The 17,534-nt window shown below is 37.4% G+C and overlaps 1 protein-coding gene across 2 annotated transcripts in view; it reads left to right on the top strand.

Annotated features, from left to right (window-relative positions):
• Positions 1-17,534, top strand: part of BRWD1 (bromodomain and WD repeat domain containing 1) — a 121,020-nt gene that overhangs the window by 66,837 nt on the left and 36,649 nt on the right. For both annotated transcript variants that reach the window (XM_035709422.2, XM_025449771.3), the window contains exons 22-29: positions 5,491-5,582; positions 7,227-7,416; positions 9,236-9,361; positions 9,459-9,566; positions 11,591-11,715; positions 12,356-12,438; positions 16,252-16,363; positions 17,013-17,074. In XM_035709422.2, the coding sequence (XP_035565315.1) occupies positions 5,491-5,582; positions 7,227-7,416; positions 9,236-9,361; positions 9,459-9,566; positions 11,591-11,715; positions 12,356-12,438; positions 16,252-16,363; positions 17,013-17,074 (898 nt within the window). The remainder of the gene's footprint in view (positions 1-5,490; positions 5,583-7,226; positions 7,417-9,235; positions 9,362-9,458; positions 9,567-11,590; positions 11,716-12,355; positions 12,439-16,251; positions 16,364-17,012; positions 17,075-17,534) is intronic.

Here is a 17,534-nt window from a genome sequence, read left to right as displayed (position 1 = left end):
AATCTCACAACTCTGAGACTGTGACCTAAGAATCAAGAGTCAAGAGTTGAACTCTTAACTGACTGAGCCACCCAGGCACACCCCCCTGCCTTAATTTTTAAAAGTTCTTTATATACTAGGGATACGAGTTATTTATCTGTAGTTTATAAGGTGCTGAGTGTTTTCTGCCATTATGGCCTCTAAGTGGATATTACTTGGCATGGATGAAGGCTACTGATTTCAGTAGATTTAATTTTTTACACCTCCTGCTACGTTACTGAATTTTTGAGTTAATTTTATCATTGAATTCTCTCAGATTTTTTGAATACTTTCTCCTTATTCAGATACTTAGTTTTACTCCTAATTTTTGTACCTCTCATTGATATATCACATTGCATCACTCTGTGCTTCCCGCACAGTGTTGAATAGTAATGGAGGTGGTGGTCCATATTCCTTTTGGTGGACATGTGTCACCATTTTCACATTAAGTAATATGCTTTATTTTAGGTGTCTATAGTATACATCTTTTGCCAAGGGGTTATCAACTAATGCTTATGTTCTTTTTGAAATATCAGGATTGATTATAGATTTTTTTCCTTTTTAAATCCTCACTGGTTTCAATCATATGATTTTTCTCTTTGTATCTGTTAATTTGGTATGTTTTTAAGTAATGGGGTACTTTTTAAACTAATGCAAACCTAGATAAGGTAGAATGATAAATCCATTTGATCTTTAAAAATAAATCATAATTTTGTGGTTTGGTAATTGGTTTTATCTCCAGTGGTATGAATTCATTCACCTGTGTTGTTGCAGTAAGGGAGGGTGTGGGTGGAGATGGTGTGTGTGCGTGGTTGGGGGGGGGGTGCAGCAGGATAGAGATAGGGGTGTTGTGTATATGCATGTTGGTTCCATTCCATTTTGATTTGGAAAGCAGTAATGGTAGAAAAATCTTAAGGGCTTCCTAGTTAACCAGATTTCTAATTCTGGTTCCTGCACTTACCTTCCTGTGACCTCAAGCATGTTACTTTACTTTTCTTAACCTTGGGTGTCCCTATAGATGAAGAGCTAGTAATGTATAGGTAGGAATTTGGGAGACAATACAAAACTCATAGGCAGGGTGGATCTGAGTTTTGTGGAGTTTGAAGCTTGTGTAATTTTAGGGACTTTAAAAAAAATTTTTTTTTTTACAGAAAAGTGGCTCAAAGGGACACCTGGGTGGCTCAGTGGTTGAATGTCTGCCTTCGGCTTAGGGCATGATCCTGGGATCTGGGATTGAATCCCACATCGGGCTCTCCAAGGGGAGCTTGTTTCTCCCTCTGCCAATGTCTTTGCCTCTCTCTGTCTCTCTCTCACGAATGAATAAATAAAATGTTTTAAAAAAAAAAAAGGGTAGCTCAAAGTTTCAAGTAGATGCATGCTACTTGAAAGTAGCAAGTTAGAGATAGGCAAGTTAAAGCAGAAGTCTCTGGGGATCCCTGGGTGGCGCAGTGGTTTAGCGCCTGCCTTTGGCCCAGGGCGTGATCCTGGAGACCCGGGATCGAATCCCACGTTGGGCTCCCGGTGCATGGAGCCTGCTTCTCCCTCTGCCTATGTCTCTGCCTCTCTCTCTTTCTCTCTCAATCTGTGACTATGATAAATTAAAAAAAAAAAAAAAATTAAAAAAAAAAAAGCAGAAATCTCTGAAACTTAGTGTCATTAGTTTTGTTTTCTACCTCTGTTAGCAGAGATGTTTGGAGAATTGGGATAATACATATAAGACATTCATAGGGTGCAAGGCTTCTAGGTAGTAGCTTTTAAGAGTTTATTATTGTAATTTAAAAAAGTATTGAGTGAGAGAAGCAGACACCTATTTAGTAGTTCTGTTATTCTAGACCTAGGAATCTATACTCCTGGAAGAGCATTGGGCTCACATTTTGAGAAATGGTTTTTAGAATTTTTTTTTTTAAGATTTTATTTATTCATGAGAGACACACAGAGAGAGGCAGAGACAATAGGCAGAGGGAGAAGCAGGCTCCATACAAGGAGCCCGACGTGGGACTCGATCCCAGGACTTGATCCCGGGACTCCAGGACCACGGCCGAGACCAAAGGCAGGCACCAAACTGCTGAGCCACCAAAGGATCCCCCCGCCCCCCTTTAAAAAATTTTTATTTATTCACGAGAGACACAGAGGGAGAGAGAGGGGCAGAGACACAGGCAGAGGGAGAAACAGGCTCCATATAGGGAGCCCGATGTGGGACTCGATCCCGGGACTCCAGGATCACACCCTAGACTGAAGGCAGGTGCTAAACCGCTGAGCCAACCAGGGATCCCCAGTTTTTAGAATATGTTGACTTTACATTTTGCCTGTTCAAATAAAGTAAACAAAAGTAGATTTTTAAAAAAAGATTTTACTTATTTATTTGAGGTGGGGAGGGAGAGTGAGAGAGAGAAGCAGTCTCCCTGCTGAGCAGAGAACCTGAGACAGTGCTCAATCCCAGGACCCTGAGCTGAAGGTAGACGCTTAACTGACTGAGTCACCCACATACCCCCAAAAGTAGATATTAATTTGAAATTTTGTCTTTCTGAGTTTGGGTTCTCACTGATATTTTCATTATCCATTATCAAACCTCCTTATGTATGTATGTATTTTAAAGATTATTTGTTTATTATGAATGAATGAATGAGAGACAGAGGCAGAGGGAGAGGGAGAAGCAGGCTCCTTGGAGGGAGCCCAGTGTGGAACTTGATCCCAGGACCTCGGGATCATGGCCTGAGCTAAAGGCAGACGCTCAGCCACTGAGCCACCCAGGCATCCCTTCAAACCTCCTAATGTAAATACTGTTAAAGGAAATGGTCTTGTCTCAGTTTAAAAGTACCTGTCTGGGATCCGTGACCAGAACTTAAATAGATTGCAACCATTAGCGCTATGGAAATAAAAGAGTTGTTTGTTTCCTTCTCTTTCCTTTATTGGCCTCAAACAAAACAAAACAAAAAACCAAAAGATTGTTTTGGAGCAGTTTTAGGTTTACAGTGAATACAGAGAATTCCCATATACTCTATTCCCTATTGGTAACATCTTCTGTATATATTCTTTTCTCCTATTAGTAACACCTTGAATTAGTGTGGTACATTTGCTGCTGCTGGTGAACTGTATTGTCTAGTTTACATTAGGGATCACTGTGTGTTGTATAATTCCGTGGGTTTTGACATAAGCATGATCTACAGTAAGAGTCCCAGACAGGACAGTTTCACTGCCCTAAACCCCCACTGGGCTATATTTAATCATTTTTCTCTCCTTCCTCCTAAGTCACTGGCAACTACTGATCTTTTTTACTGTTTCCATAGACTTTTCCAGAGTGCCATATGTTGGATTATACAGTATGTAGCCTTTTCAGATTGGCTACTTTATAGTAATACTTAGGTTTCCTACAACTTTTTATGGCTTGATGTTTTCATGTAGTTTTAGAACTGAATATTCCATTGTCTGTATTTACCACATGTTATTCATTCACCTACTGAATGACATGTTGACTGCTTTTAAGTTTTGAGAGTTTTATGAATAAAGCTGAATAAACTTCCATGTGCAGGTTTTGTGTAGACATTATTTTTTTTAATGCATTTGGGTAAATACCAAGGAGCATATTTATTGGATCATATGATAAAGCTATGTACAGCTTTGTAAGAAACTTCCAGACTCATCCCAAGTGGCCATATTATATTTTGCATTTCCATAAACAATGAATGAGAGAGCTCTGTTTCTGTATGTTGTTAAGATGTCAGTTTTTCCCAGCTTCATCTGTAGATTCAACACCATTGCAGTCAAAATCCCAAGTTAATTCTGTGGCTGTTGGCAGAGTGATTCTAAAGTTTATTTGGAGAGGAAAAAGACCCAGAATAGCTAACAGGATACTGAAGAATGTAGTTGGAGTACTGACACTATCTGACATTAAGAATTAGTATAAATCTGTAGTTTTTAAGACAGTATGGTTTTGGTGAAAGCCTGGACAATAGATCAATGGAACAGAATAGGGAAATCAAGAAATAGACCAAGACATACACAGTCAAGTAGTGTTTGACAAAAGAATAAAGACAACTCAATGGATAAAGCATAGTTTTTTCCAACAAATGGTGTTGGAGTGACTAGATATCCCCATGTTAAAAAAAAAAAAATCTAGACACAGATTTTTTTTTTTTTACAAAAATTAACTCAAAATGGATCATAAACTTAATATAAAACACAAAACTAGGGCAGCCCAGGTGGCTCAGCGGTCTAGCGCTGCCTTCAGCCCAGGGCGTGATCCTGGAGACCTGGATCGAGTCCCACACCAGGCTCCCTGCATGGGGCCTGCTTCTCCCTCTGCCTGAGTCTCTGCCTCCCTCTGTCTCTCTGTCTCTCTCTCTCTCTGTCTCTGTCTCTTATGAATAAATAAAATCTTAAAAAATATATAAAAACACAAAACTAAAATTTCCGGAAGAAATTAAAATATAGGGGACCTTGGGTATGGCAGTGACTTTTTAGATAGAATACCAAAAGCACGAAAAACGTGCTTAAAGGAAAATGTGACAAGCTAGACTTTTTTTTTTAAATTTTTAAAAAATTTTTATTTATTTATGATAGTCACACAGAGAGAGAGAGAAGCAGAGACATAGGCAGAGGGAGAAGCAGGCTCCATGCACCGGGAGCCCGACGTGGGATTCGATCCCGGGTCTCCAGGATCACGCCCTGGGCCAAAGGCAGGCGCTAAACCACTGCACCACCCAGGGATCCCGACAAGCTAGACTTAATTGAAGTTAAAATCTACTCTGGGAAAGATATTGCTAAGAGAAAGGAAAGGCAAACGTATAGACGGAAAAAATATTTGTAGAGCTTCTATCTGATAAAGGACTTGTATTTAAAACATACCATGAATTCTTAAAAAAATACTCATGAGAGGGATCCCTGGGTGGCGCAGCGGTTTGGCGCCTGCCTTTGGCCCAGGGCGCAATCCTGGAGACCCGGGATCGAATCCCACATCGGGCTCCCAGTGCATGGAGCCTGCTTCTCCCTCTGCCTGTGTCTCTGTGCCTCTCTCTCTCTCTCTGTGGCTATCATAAATAAATAAAAATTAAAAAAAAAATACTCATGAGAAAACAAAAAATCCAGTTTAAAAATCAGGTGTGATCATATGGTGGAAAGATGTGCAACATCAGTCATGGGGTGTGAGAGTAGAATGTTGAGATCCCACTGCAGGCTTATTAATACGATGGCCTAAGTCCAAGAAAACACTGAGAACATTTACATTGACTTTTTATGAGCTTCACTCAGACAAGAACCGGCTGTATTAACAGTAGTAGTGTTAAGTCGTAGACTGTGGTGCCTTAACGCCTTGATAAGAAAAAATATAGTAAAGACATTCACTTTTTAAGTCCATCTAATTCTTTTTCTTGCCCGATGACCTAAGATGATTAGGACAAAGTGGAATTTTCTTGACTTGTGCTGCTTAATCTCCCAGATCAGGATTTTAATTTTATTTCCTTCTCTAACAAATAGACTTCCTGTGATCAGAGTGAAGGCTCTTGTTCCTCTGAAGAAGAAGAGTGGAGGAGTGATAGAAGAAGTGAGAGTGACAGCGAGAGTTCAAGGTATCTTCTTTTCCTTGTTCTCAGCTTCTCTGGGGTTCAGTCGTAGGCTTGGATGGAGTGGGACATGAATGACATTCAAGTTGTAAAAGCTCACATCTATGGGATCAACTGAGTTTTTAATAAATTTAAAAGGAGAAGAAAACTGGTTTAACAGCTATTTCTATTTAAAATAATTTGAATATTTTTGACTGTAAACATTTGAACCAGCAGGACATCAGGTGTGTGTATGCAAAATACCAGTCTAGTCTTGGGCTGCATTTATAGAGTAGTATTCAAAGTATCTGTCATAAGACAGTCATTATATTTATTATTTATTAGTTACTGCATCTTCTGACCTTTTGTTTAACTTTGGTATCCAAATATCATGGGACCAAGATGTTAACATCCATTCTTCCTCTTGGTAAATCAATGTCAACTTCACTTTGGCAGATGCTCAGGCCAGAAACCTGGACATATTTCTCTCTTTTTCTAACATAACTTTCACCATAGGAAGGTGCCTCTGCCAAATACGACTCAGAGTATTTTATTTGTTCCCATTGGTCCTGTGTTTGTCTAGACCACTGTACTATACTCTCTATTTCCTTTCTTGACCTTTTTTATTCCATTTTGATTAGGAGCTGGAGTGATTTTTTTAGAGCACTTGTTTATTATTTTAAAAGTTCATTTTTAATTGTGAAATAGACATAATAAAACTGTCTTAACCACTGTTAACTATATATTTCAGTAGTGTTAAGCACATTCATATTGTCGCACACCCAGTGTCCTGTGCTCGATGCAAAGCTGAAACTGTATACCCATTAAACAGTAATTGTCCACTTCACATTCCCGTCCCCTGGCAACCACTGTTCTGCTTTCTATCTCTATAATTACTGTCTTTTAATTCAGCTTCTCTTGAATTTTATTATACAAAATGGGTGCTCTTACAATTTTTCTAAAGAGCTCTTTTTATAATAAACAGCTCTTGGGAATGTGTGTGTTACTGTTTGTTTTTTTGAGCCTGAGAGGTATGCGGTTGGCCATTGATGACCCAGTAGAGCCCTTTGTCATCCTTTCCTGTATTTGCTAGTAGTGAGGAGGGGGCTTGTTTTCTGGATGTAGTTTTCTGTGGTTGGGCTAGGACCAGTTCCTCTCTTAGGTCTTCTATTGTATCGGGGACAGTCTCCCCCCTTGGCAAGAAGCTCTGGCCACTCAGTTTTCTATTTGTTGTGGCTGTTTTCCTTGGGCTTCTGTGTATTCATGGAAGGCTTTTCATTCCAGTTAACATTTCTAGTCTGTTCCTGAGCCACCTCTCACTTGGGGTGGGAAGAAGGGCCTACTCTTATGGTTCTGCGTGATCTCTCCTGTTTTCATAGCTACACTACCTCTTCTAAAAGGGAATCATGGTTGGCTCTAAATGTTGTCTTCCACGAGGTCTCCTCTATATTATATTTAAATTCTTCAGGCTCACATTCTCTCTTAATATCCATTGTCTTTCTCATGATCTCTGGTCTTCAGTATTCACTGATGTTGAAGGCAGATTGTTCAATTTAAGTCTTCCCAGGATCCGTCCTTCTCTCCTCTTACTCTCTTCTTAAAGGTTGTGTGAGATTTGCTATCAGGGCTTAGATTCTGGTTCCTTACACTTACACTGTTTTCTTTTCCCAGTGACTCATCATCTAGATACTCTGATTGGACTGCTGATGCAGGCATCAATCTGCAGCCGCCTTTACGGACATCTTCGCGTCGGCGAGTTACTCGCTTTTGCAGTAGTTCAGAGGATGAGATGTCTACTGAGAATTTATCTCCTCCAAAAAGGAGGCGAAAGAGAAAAAAAGAAAATAAGCCTAAAAAAGAGGTAAGAGAAGTATATTTTTAAAAACATCTATTTACAGGGCACCTGGTTGACTCCTTGGTTGAGCTGCTGCCTTCAGTTCAGGGTGTGACCCTGTGGTCCTGGGATCGAGTCCCACAAAAGGCTGCTTCTCCCTCTGCCTGTGTCTCTGCCTCTCTTTATTTACTTATAAATAAAGAAAATCTTTTAAAAAAAACAACAAAACATCTATTTACACTTTTTTTAAAATATATTTCTTAAAATTTTATTTATTTATTTATTTATTTATTTATTTATTTATTTATTTATTAATGATAGTCACACACAGAGAGAGAGAGAGGCAGAGACACAGGCAGAGGGAGAAGCAGGCTCCATGCACTGGGAGCCCGACGTGGGATTCGATCCCGGGTCTCCAGGATCACGCCCTGGGCCAAAGGCAGGCGCCAAACTGCTGCGCCACCCAGGGATCCCTATTTACACTTTTTATAAAGGTGTTTCTGTTAATATTTAGAAATTAAAAATCTTTGGGAAATTTGAGCTTTTATATTGTTAACACTGTTAAGTCATCAGGATTCAAATATAAAATGTGAATTTATGTTTCAAAAAACTGTATTATAAAGGCTTCTCTGTCAAGGCTGTCCCACAGTGGCCTTGTCACCAACTCCTTCCCCAGTTTGACACTTAAAGGGGAAGCTCTGTTTTGCTCGGAATCCCCCCATAACTCTTTATTTTCTCCTGTTAATTTCAACAGCAGAAATATGCCTTAAGGCATTTCAGGGCACTTCTTGTTCCATCTGTTACTACCATGTTTTCTAGATCCATCTGACATGTTCTGTTTCATTTGGCACATTCACACACTTGTAATTGTGCTGTCCCTATTCCTTATCATGTCGTGCAGGTGGTGGCCATGATTTAAAGAGGCCACGTCTTCGTACTTGTTATCTATTGCTGTGTAACAGATGACGCTGAAACTTTTAGCTGCTTAAAACAACAAACATGTATTCCTGTTTTGATTGATTGGGAATTTGAGGACTAATTCGTTAGGTGATTTTTGGCTCATAGGGTTGCAGTTAATCACAGTGGCTGGAGTTGGCAGTTGTCTGAGGTTTGACTGGAGCTGGCTGATACTCTTTGAAGCTTATTCATTGGGCAGTTGGCTGGTGGACTCAGTTCCTTACCAAATGGGCCCCTCTGTAGGGCTGCTTGGGTGTCTGAATGACAATGGTGGCTGATTTTCCATGGAACAAGTGGTCCAGACGTGTAAGCAAGGGGTGAGCCCTAATGCGTGTGACAGCCCAGTCTTCAAGCCTCTCATTGTCCCTTTGCTTTTATTCTATTTGTTAGAAGCAATTCCAGAACCACACTCAAATTGGAGGAGATGTGGGCTCCTACACCTCTTGAAGAGGAGAGGAAGAGGATCAGAGAGTTTGTGGTCATGTTTTAAAATCACCACTCTTAAAACTTCAAATCAAGAGGAGATTCCTTGTGAAAATTAGTCCATGGTGATATTCAGAATGGTGTCTCGGTAGAGCAGTCAGTCTGTTGAGGAGGATTTAGGTTGGAACTTAACTCCTTCCTATAGAATGTAAAGTGTTACAAAGAATCTATTAGAAATTCAGGAGATGCTAGAAAAGTGCTAGGTAAATCTACAATACTTTCACAAGTGATACATGTTACTGTGTATGTTAAGGAACAACATATGTATGCTGTTTAAAAACAAATCATTAGGTGATATTGCCCGTAAATAGTCATTCTCATCGGTGAAATTTCTTTTGCTTTTCAATTAAACAGTGTGTGCATGCCCTTTCTGTTGTATTAAATTTTGTTCTCTTCTCCTTGGCAGAACTTGCGGAGGATGACTCCAATGGAGCTTGCAAATATGGAACATTTATATGAATTTCATCCTCCAGTTTGGATAACTGACACCACCCTTCGGAAGTCTCCTTTTGTTCCTCAAATGGGTGATGAGGTGAGAGTAATAAAATTTAAAAACACAAATATGGACCATAAGACGAAATGTTTTATTCATAGGTTTTAATTTATTTTTAAATGTATACATTTTGCAGGTAATATATTTTCGACAGGGTCATGAAGCTTATATTGAGGCTGTCAGAAGAAATAACATTTATGAACTGAACCCTAACAAAGAGCCATGGAGAAAAATGGACCTTAGGGTAAGATGATAGTATTATTAAATCATTCAACATTTAGCACATGTATAAATATTTATAAATCCATTAAAAATAAACTACTGGAGACATTTCATTACTATCTTTCCATTGATTTCCTACTTTAAAACATTTCTGGTGTCACCTTCTAAGCCTTAAGATCCAGCAGGATGACGTTTGTCAGTGGGCAGTCTTTGTGTGCTGCTGACTGGCACATAAAATTGTAAGAGTGTAAGAGTCTTTTAGGAAGGCAGCTTGGCAGTTTATATCTTAATCTTAAAATGTGTATATCTAGGATACATTTTCAAAAGAAGTGCAGCTTTTCAGGAGAGGAAATACAAATTGGAAAAATGGTTGGACCCATACATAATAGACTAGATTGCTGAGAACGCTTGAGCTCTTCTGTACTTAACCAGTTTTATAAACTTTTTTTTAAAATAACATTGAAAGAAAGAAACTGCCACATTTCAGCAAGTAGCACAGGTTTTGGTTTGTTACCAGTTAATCACGGTGGTGACAGGGTACGCAAACAGCCCAGGCTTTCTGGAGGCTATCTTCATAATTGGAGCTGAAACTAAAAAATATTTATATGTTTTAATTCAGTGATTTTACTTCTAGTAATTTAGGAAATAATTGAAATGCATGTGAATTTATGAGTGATGCAATTTCATATCATTATGAAATTTAGTTTATAAAATTTAGTTTATAAAAACCAAAAATGAGAAAAAATCCAAATATCCTACTATATTGAGTGAATCAAATCATGGTACATTCGCAGAATTGACTGTGTAGAGCCCATTGTGTAATTGAGGCTTTTAGAATATTTGTTGAATGAATGACTATTAAATTTTTATAACTTAATTATGAAGAGGAAAAATGGGATGTGAGATGTTGTTGTTTGTGGTTATGAGAATAAAAATTTACAGACCTATGTAGTCAACCAAAATAAATATATCAAAATGTGGAATAGCATTGCAGTTGATTTTTTATTTTATTTTTTATACCTTTTTTTGATACTTTGAGTAACTGTTAGAAGATGAAAAATAGCTATGCTAGCAACTCCCCTTCGATTTAATGGCTCTTCTTGAACTTTTTCTTGAGATTGCTCTGATTTACGGACATCTCTCTCACTACAGAGTCTCTGGGTACATTTGATCCTTATTACTTGCAGATGCTCTGCTTGTGAATTTTCCTACAAGCTGTATGAATACAGTCGATCCTCATTATTTACAGATTCCCTATTTGTGAATTTTCCTACTTGGAAAATGAATCAATGCTCAGGATGCTTTCTGGTCATTTGCAAACATGCACAGAGTAGCAAAAAATTTGATTTGCTTGACCAGCATGTTTCCAGCTGAGATTGAGCAAGGTGATGCCTTCTTGTTTGAGTCCTTGAGGATCTCATAACTGAGGGTCCTTTTTGCCGACTGCCGATTGCAACAATAAAGAATTTTCACATCTCTACTTTTTTTTTGTTGGTGACTTGCTGTTTAAAAATAGCTGTCAAGTTTAGTGCTCAAAGTCCTCTGTTGTACTTCTCAGCACAAGGTGATGATATGCTTTACGGAGAAACTATGTGCCTTAGATAAACTTGTTTAGGCATGAGTTACACTGCTTTTGGCTGGGAGTTCAGAGCACTAATCAATCCATATATTAGATGAGATGTCCTTACACAGAAACACGCAATACAGGATTGTGTTTCTCTAGGAAGAGCACAGAGCCAGGAAGAAATTCGGGTTATTCACATAATTGTCTTTAGATTTGAGCTGGTTGATGACCTATATGTTCCTTCTTAACACTTGTGGTGTATTTTCTAAAGTGAGTATATTCCGTACGTTAGAAGCAGTATTAAATGGCTATCCTAAAAAAGACATGAAGATTAATGTTAACAAAAGTGATTGTAATTAATGTCAAATTGGAAGCCTAAATTTTGAGTTGACTTAAATGTAGCAATATAGAGAATTATAATTTTGAGGAATTGGTCTACTCTGACCATTTTAAACACATATTCTTTTAAAATATCGTTAAAGGATCAAGAATTGGTCAAAATAGTTGGAATACGATATGAGGTTGGGCCCCCTACACTCTGTTGCCTCAAACTAGCATTTATAGATCCTGCGACTGGAAGACTAATGGACAAATCGTTCTCTATTAGGTATGTGTTACTATTTTTTTGTGGAATTATTTAAATTTAAATTTTTCCTCTTGCTGGTGAGCATGACTTTTTCATAGCTGCAGCGTCCATAGTAGAGCATTGGGGACAGCATGCAGTGTGAGTTGAGGTTCTGGTAGATGGGCGCCCACTAGAAGTAAAAATCATGTGTTGTAGCAACAATTAAGCATTGGCCTATTTTATACCTTCCTCTATGCCACTTACATGTGTGGAGACCTGTTTTTGAGAAAATATTAAAATGAATAACTTGTTAAACCCGTGTTGTATATTATGGTAGCCCTTAGTCACATGTGGCTCTTGAGTGCTTGAAATGTGGTGGGTTTCAGTTGAGTGTGCTGTTAAATGTAACACTAGGTTTGGAAGCCTTGGTATGAAGAAAAAGAATGTGTAAAATATCTCATTATTATTTTGTATTGATAACATGGTGAAACAGTGTTTAGGGTACAAAAGGCTAAATGAAATACACTCTTAAAATTAATTTTACTAGTTTCTTTTTCCATTTTTTTAAGTATGGCTGGTTGAAAAATGAGGATTACAAATGCAGCTGTTTCTTTTGAACATTGCTGCTCTAGACTATAACCTGCTACTCAGGGCGTTTTAACAATCTTTTATTTCTTTTTAGATATCATGATATGCCAGATGTTATTGACTTTCTTGTATTGCGTCAATTTTATGATGAAGCAAGACAGAGGAATTGGCAGTCTTGTAAGTCCATCCTTCCTGAGTTTTATATGCCCTTAGAAAATCTTATCTCTCATATTGGTCTATTTTTCTGGTTTTGGTGCTGCTTATTATGGTAGATGGAAACATGCAAATTCTAGAAAGAAATGTAAGTGACCAAAAAGTGTATTTTGTTTAAGGCCTGGTACTTGTTTCTACTTAATAACCTCTTTAGCCAAGCAGTATTTCTTGTGTTCTTATAGTAGCTGACGTTTTGAAGGGATTCTTACTCATTGACTATATGCTAGAGTTGACTTTTTATTTCCTGTCAGACTTCCCTGTACTGCATTTTTTTCTATCTTTAATGTGACTAGTATAATTCACAAAATTATTCTAATGATATAAGACAATCAGAAAGTTGAAAAATAATGCAGATTTCACGCTGATAATATTCTGGTATACCAGAATATTTTACTTTAGTGTCGTATCAACCCAGACTTAAATACATTGACTTGAGGAAACCATTCTTCTAAAAAATAAAAGAAATTCATAGTACATTTCTACTTTATAACTCTGAGACATCTGACTGGACAGAAAAAATAAAATGACCTCAACATATGTGCTAGCTGAATGTGTTTTTTGTGGTGACCATTTGGGGTGGGTTGGTGGGCTCCCTTGCTTATTAAACTTTCATAGGCCAGTAATCTCCACAGGACAAAATTGATGACTGTAACCAGGCTAGGTAATACTAGTCAGCAACCGTAGAATCCCTTTCACAGGTATACATGTATTACTTTCAGTGTGGAATGCTATCTGGGGGGCTCATGTGTTGAGTTTGACTTGAATCACTGAGGATAGCTCATTCTCCTTTTATCAGTTTTGGCCTCTTATTAGAGATACTAAGTTTTATATCTGATGAATACATTGTAAATGATGTTAGGACCTCATTAATTTTCCTAGTTTTTGCTGCCTTTTTCTACATGTACTACAAATAGATAAATTATAGATAGAATTACCTGAGCCATCCCTATTTGAAACGAAAGATGGTCGGAGAGAGTGGCTACTCTTAGTGGACGATTTTTAGCGGTTAATGTCCACTCAAGTAGTCAGGATTATTTTGGGACTAGAGGTAAAGGAAATTTTTCTTGAAGAAAAACATCTAGCCAGACACAGAAACAATAGAAACCAAACTCAAGGCATCTGGAATGGTGGGAGTTAACAGGTCCTATAGCCAGATTCTGAAGAACATTCAGGTTTCCCATCTTTATGCCTGGGATCCTGAGATCAAGATCAAGCCTCACATGTAGATCCCTGCTCAGCAGGGAGCCTGCTTCTCTCTCTCCTTCTGCCCGTGATTTCTCTCTTTGTCAAATAAATAAAATATTAAAAAATAAAAAGTTTCCCATCTCTTGTTTATCCAGCCCCATGATGTATGAGTTGGAAGCTCTCTTTTTGTTCTACCAATATGTACATCCAAAAATTGTTTTAAAGTCAGTTCTTTGTAGCTCAGCTTTAGAGGTGGATTCCCACTTGACTCTTGTAATTTAGTGGTTTTGTTTTATTTTTGTGGTTGAGAAATTAATGTACCAGACCTTCTGATTCAGTTTTGTTCCCCTCTAAAATTTTACCTGTTTTCTTGAGGTTTGAGCAGTGTTATTAAAAGAAGTTGCTAAAAAAAAAAAAAAGTTGCTTGATTCTGATTTTTCTATGTTGAAAACTTTATTAAAGTTCTGTCCTACTCTTAAGTTTATCCTACTGTTATATGGGCAAAAACAGGGTTTTTTTTTTTTTTTTAATTCTTAAAAGTCGGGTTTTACTTTCTGAAAAGGTTTTTTTTTTTTTTTTTTTTTAAGATTTTTATTTATTCATGAGAGAGAGACAGAAAGAGAGGCAGAGACACAGGCAGAGGGAGAAGCAGATTCCTCACAGGGAGTCCAGTGTGGGACTGAATCCCTGAACCCCAGGATCATGACCTGAGCCAAAGGCAGACGCTTGACCACTGAGCCACTCAGGCGTCCCAAAGTGTTTTCTTTTTTAAAAATTTTATTTAAGTAATCTCTGTACCAAACATCGGACTCTAATTCACGACCCTGAGATCAAGAGTTGTGTGCTCCTCTGACTGAGCCAGCCACGTACTCCCAGAAAAGTGATTTCTTAAGGTTCCTTTTAATTAAAAGTGTTAACACTGAAGAAATGTTTTTATTTAAACTAAAAGCATCTTCTAGTTTTAGGTAAATAAGGAAGAAAAGTATTATAAAGTTAATTCCTGGTATCAAAGACTGGCTTTTTTATGTTAAATTAGGTGTTTTACTTATATAATGAGACAAAAACCAGAGTGTTACATCAGATTTTTAATATATGCCTTTCATTTAAAAAGTTAGAACTTTGATAGGATTTTTTTTCTAAAGTTGAAGTTCTGTTTTAGAATATTTATATTAATGAAATACTATCAAAAGTGGAAATTTATTTAGAGAGAGGGATTAGGGGGCTTATGGGTTTCTAGTGATTTTGGAAAATATGAAATATACATAAAAGTCATGTTTCCATGAATTTGAAAATATATTAAGAACCTCAAAACATGTTGCTCCAGGAGTTATGATACTCCTGGTTTTTTTAATTTTATTTTTTTTTATTTTTCAGTTTTACAGAATTCAGTATAAGCATACTTTAAGTTAATACTATTTGTGGGTATTTTATGGCATAAATATTCTCTTTCTTGGAGGTGAGATGTAGCTTTAATTTTGATTGATAACATTTCTGTAAAACTTTTCCTTGAAAAAAGAATTGCAAATCTACCAAGAAATTACTAATTCTGGATAAGGGACTTTTTTTGTTAGTGATTTTGTTTTGAGAATGGTGGAATGGATGGGAAGGAAAACATGGGCTTATTACAGCAGTCTGTGTTTCTTTTCTGTAACGGACCCCACATATACTGTATTCCTCTAGAAGAGTTCTTATTGTTAAAATACATTCAGAAAATGACTGAAGTTAGTTGGAGTACTCTTTACAGTTATTTTGGTTTGTTGAGGAGCCCTCCTAAGATCTACTTCCCCACTTCATATACCCTGCTGAGATAAAGAGCTATGCAGATGTTTCCTTTTTTTTTTTTTTTTTAAGGGAGGTGGGAGAGGCAGAAGGAGAGAACCGGGGGCTGGGGGGAGGGATGGAGTCCTAAGATGGCTCCATGTTCGATGTGGGACTTGATTTCACAACCCTGAGATTAATGACCTAAGCCAAAACCAAGAATCAGATGCCTAACCAACTGAGCCACCTGGGTGCCCCTAATGGTTTTAAATAACATGTAAGCAGTTTGAAGGATACCTCTTGAACTGATTTTTAATGTGAAGTCCTAAGATGTGACAATACTTATATAGGAACAACTTTAGAATAATCACGGATTAAATTCTAATCATATTTTTAATCATATTTTTATAATTTGTTTTATTCAGGAAACATTGCAGAGCTGTATGTATTTAATATACTTATTAAATATTAAACTATTGACAGTACATATAGTTATAAAAGGTTTTTGAGTTTTGTTAAACTTTTTTCTTTCATGTCGTATAATGTAATAGAACTTATTTTGGGGTAGGTGTTTGGATCCACCAGACAAGGTCGTCTAGTCATAACCATTTTAGTCTGTTACACTATATGGTTATATGCCTTCAGGAAATTGCTCAGTGTGACATTATATCTTTATACGTTTATCTCATCCCTGAAGATTGCTGGAAAGTGGGGAATGGTGGCTAAGTTTAAGATAAAGATGTAATTTCTCTTTTATCCAAATCAGTGGTATTTTATAAATTAAAAGTGTTAATTTTGGCAAATTGGTGTCTCAGTCTTGGTCATCTCTTACAGGTGACAGGTTTCGTTCTATCATTGATGATGCCTGGTGGTTTGGGACGGTGCTGAGTCAAGAGCCATATCAGCCACAGTACCCAGATAGTCATTTCCAGTGCTACATCGTTAGGTCTGTATGCAGTTGAAAATGAAGCCTCTACAAACATTGATTCATTGTGGTGGGTGGTTTTATGACCATGGTTAAGGACCATGATTTAGTCTGTCATTGAGTCCTGTCAGTCTTCCCCCTTACAGTGTCTCTAGTATGTCTCTGCTGCTTCCTATTTACTGGTACCCCTTAGGACAGACTCTGCTTGCTTCCCGGGACCATTTCTGTAGCCACCCAATATAGCAGTGTAATACTGCAGGATCCTTGTTCAGGGGCACACATTGTATCATTTCCTTTGTTTATAGAAGGCTTTGCTGCTTTTCTATTGGCTGTGGAATAAAGTCACATTCTAAACTGGTATTCAAAACTCTGCTGTGTCTTTGAGTTGTTTTTTTGCTTTTGTTTTCGTTTTTTAAATGCCTACCCTGGCTATAAGCCACAGAGGATTTCTGGTTTAATATATTTTCCTAAAAATCTTATTAGTAATATTTAAACTTTGATTGCTACAGTAAAATTTTCACATTTTATTTTTCTTTACTCTTGTAGTTGGTTACCTAGTTGTCAGCCACAAGTCGTGGTTTTTTTTTTTTTTTTTTTTTTTTTTTTTTTTTTTTTTTTTTTTGCCACAAGTCGTTTTTATGAGAGCTAACTAGACTTTGTTTTTTAACAGGTGGGACAATACTGAAATTGAAAAACTTAGCCCATGGGACATGGAACCAATTCCTGATAATGGTATATAATTTTTAAATAATATTTTACCTATGTTTTCTGTTTGAGAAATGTTTTCGAATTATTATGGTAATTGTGAGCTTTACTAAAACTCAAAAAAGAATTTTTTTTTTTAAAGATTTTTATTTACTCATGAGAGACAGAAGGCAGAGACATTAGCAAAGGGAGAAGCAGGCTTCCCGCAGGGCACCTGATGTGGGACTCGATCCTGGAACTCCAGGATCACGCCTTGAGCCAAAGGCCGGTTGTTGCTCAACTGCTGAGCCACCTAGGCGTCTCTCAAAAAAGAATTAATGGGTATCTGGCTCATTAATTATTATCGTAGGCTTCCAGCTTGATGCTGACTGCATCTTAGTAGCCCACTGTCGTTTCCCATGTAATCCTGGCTATTTCGTAGAATTTCTCTCAGTTTGGGCTTGACTTGTAATTTCATCCATATCCAGGGTTTGCATTTTTGGCACTA

Source organism: Canis lupus, chromosome 31, assembly GCF_003254725.2.
Source record: "Canis lupus dingo isolate Sandy chromosome 31, ASM325472v2, whole genome shotgun sequence".
Lineage (NCBI taxonomy): Eukaryota > Metazoa > Chordata > Mammalia > Carnivora > Canidae > Canis > Canis lupus.
The sequence above is the reverse complement of the archived record's forward strand: the minus strand, read 5'-3'. Positions and strand labels throughout refer to the sequence as shown.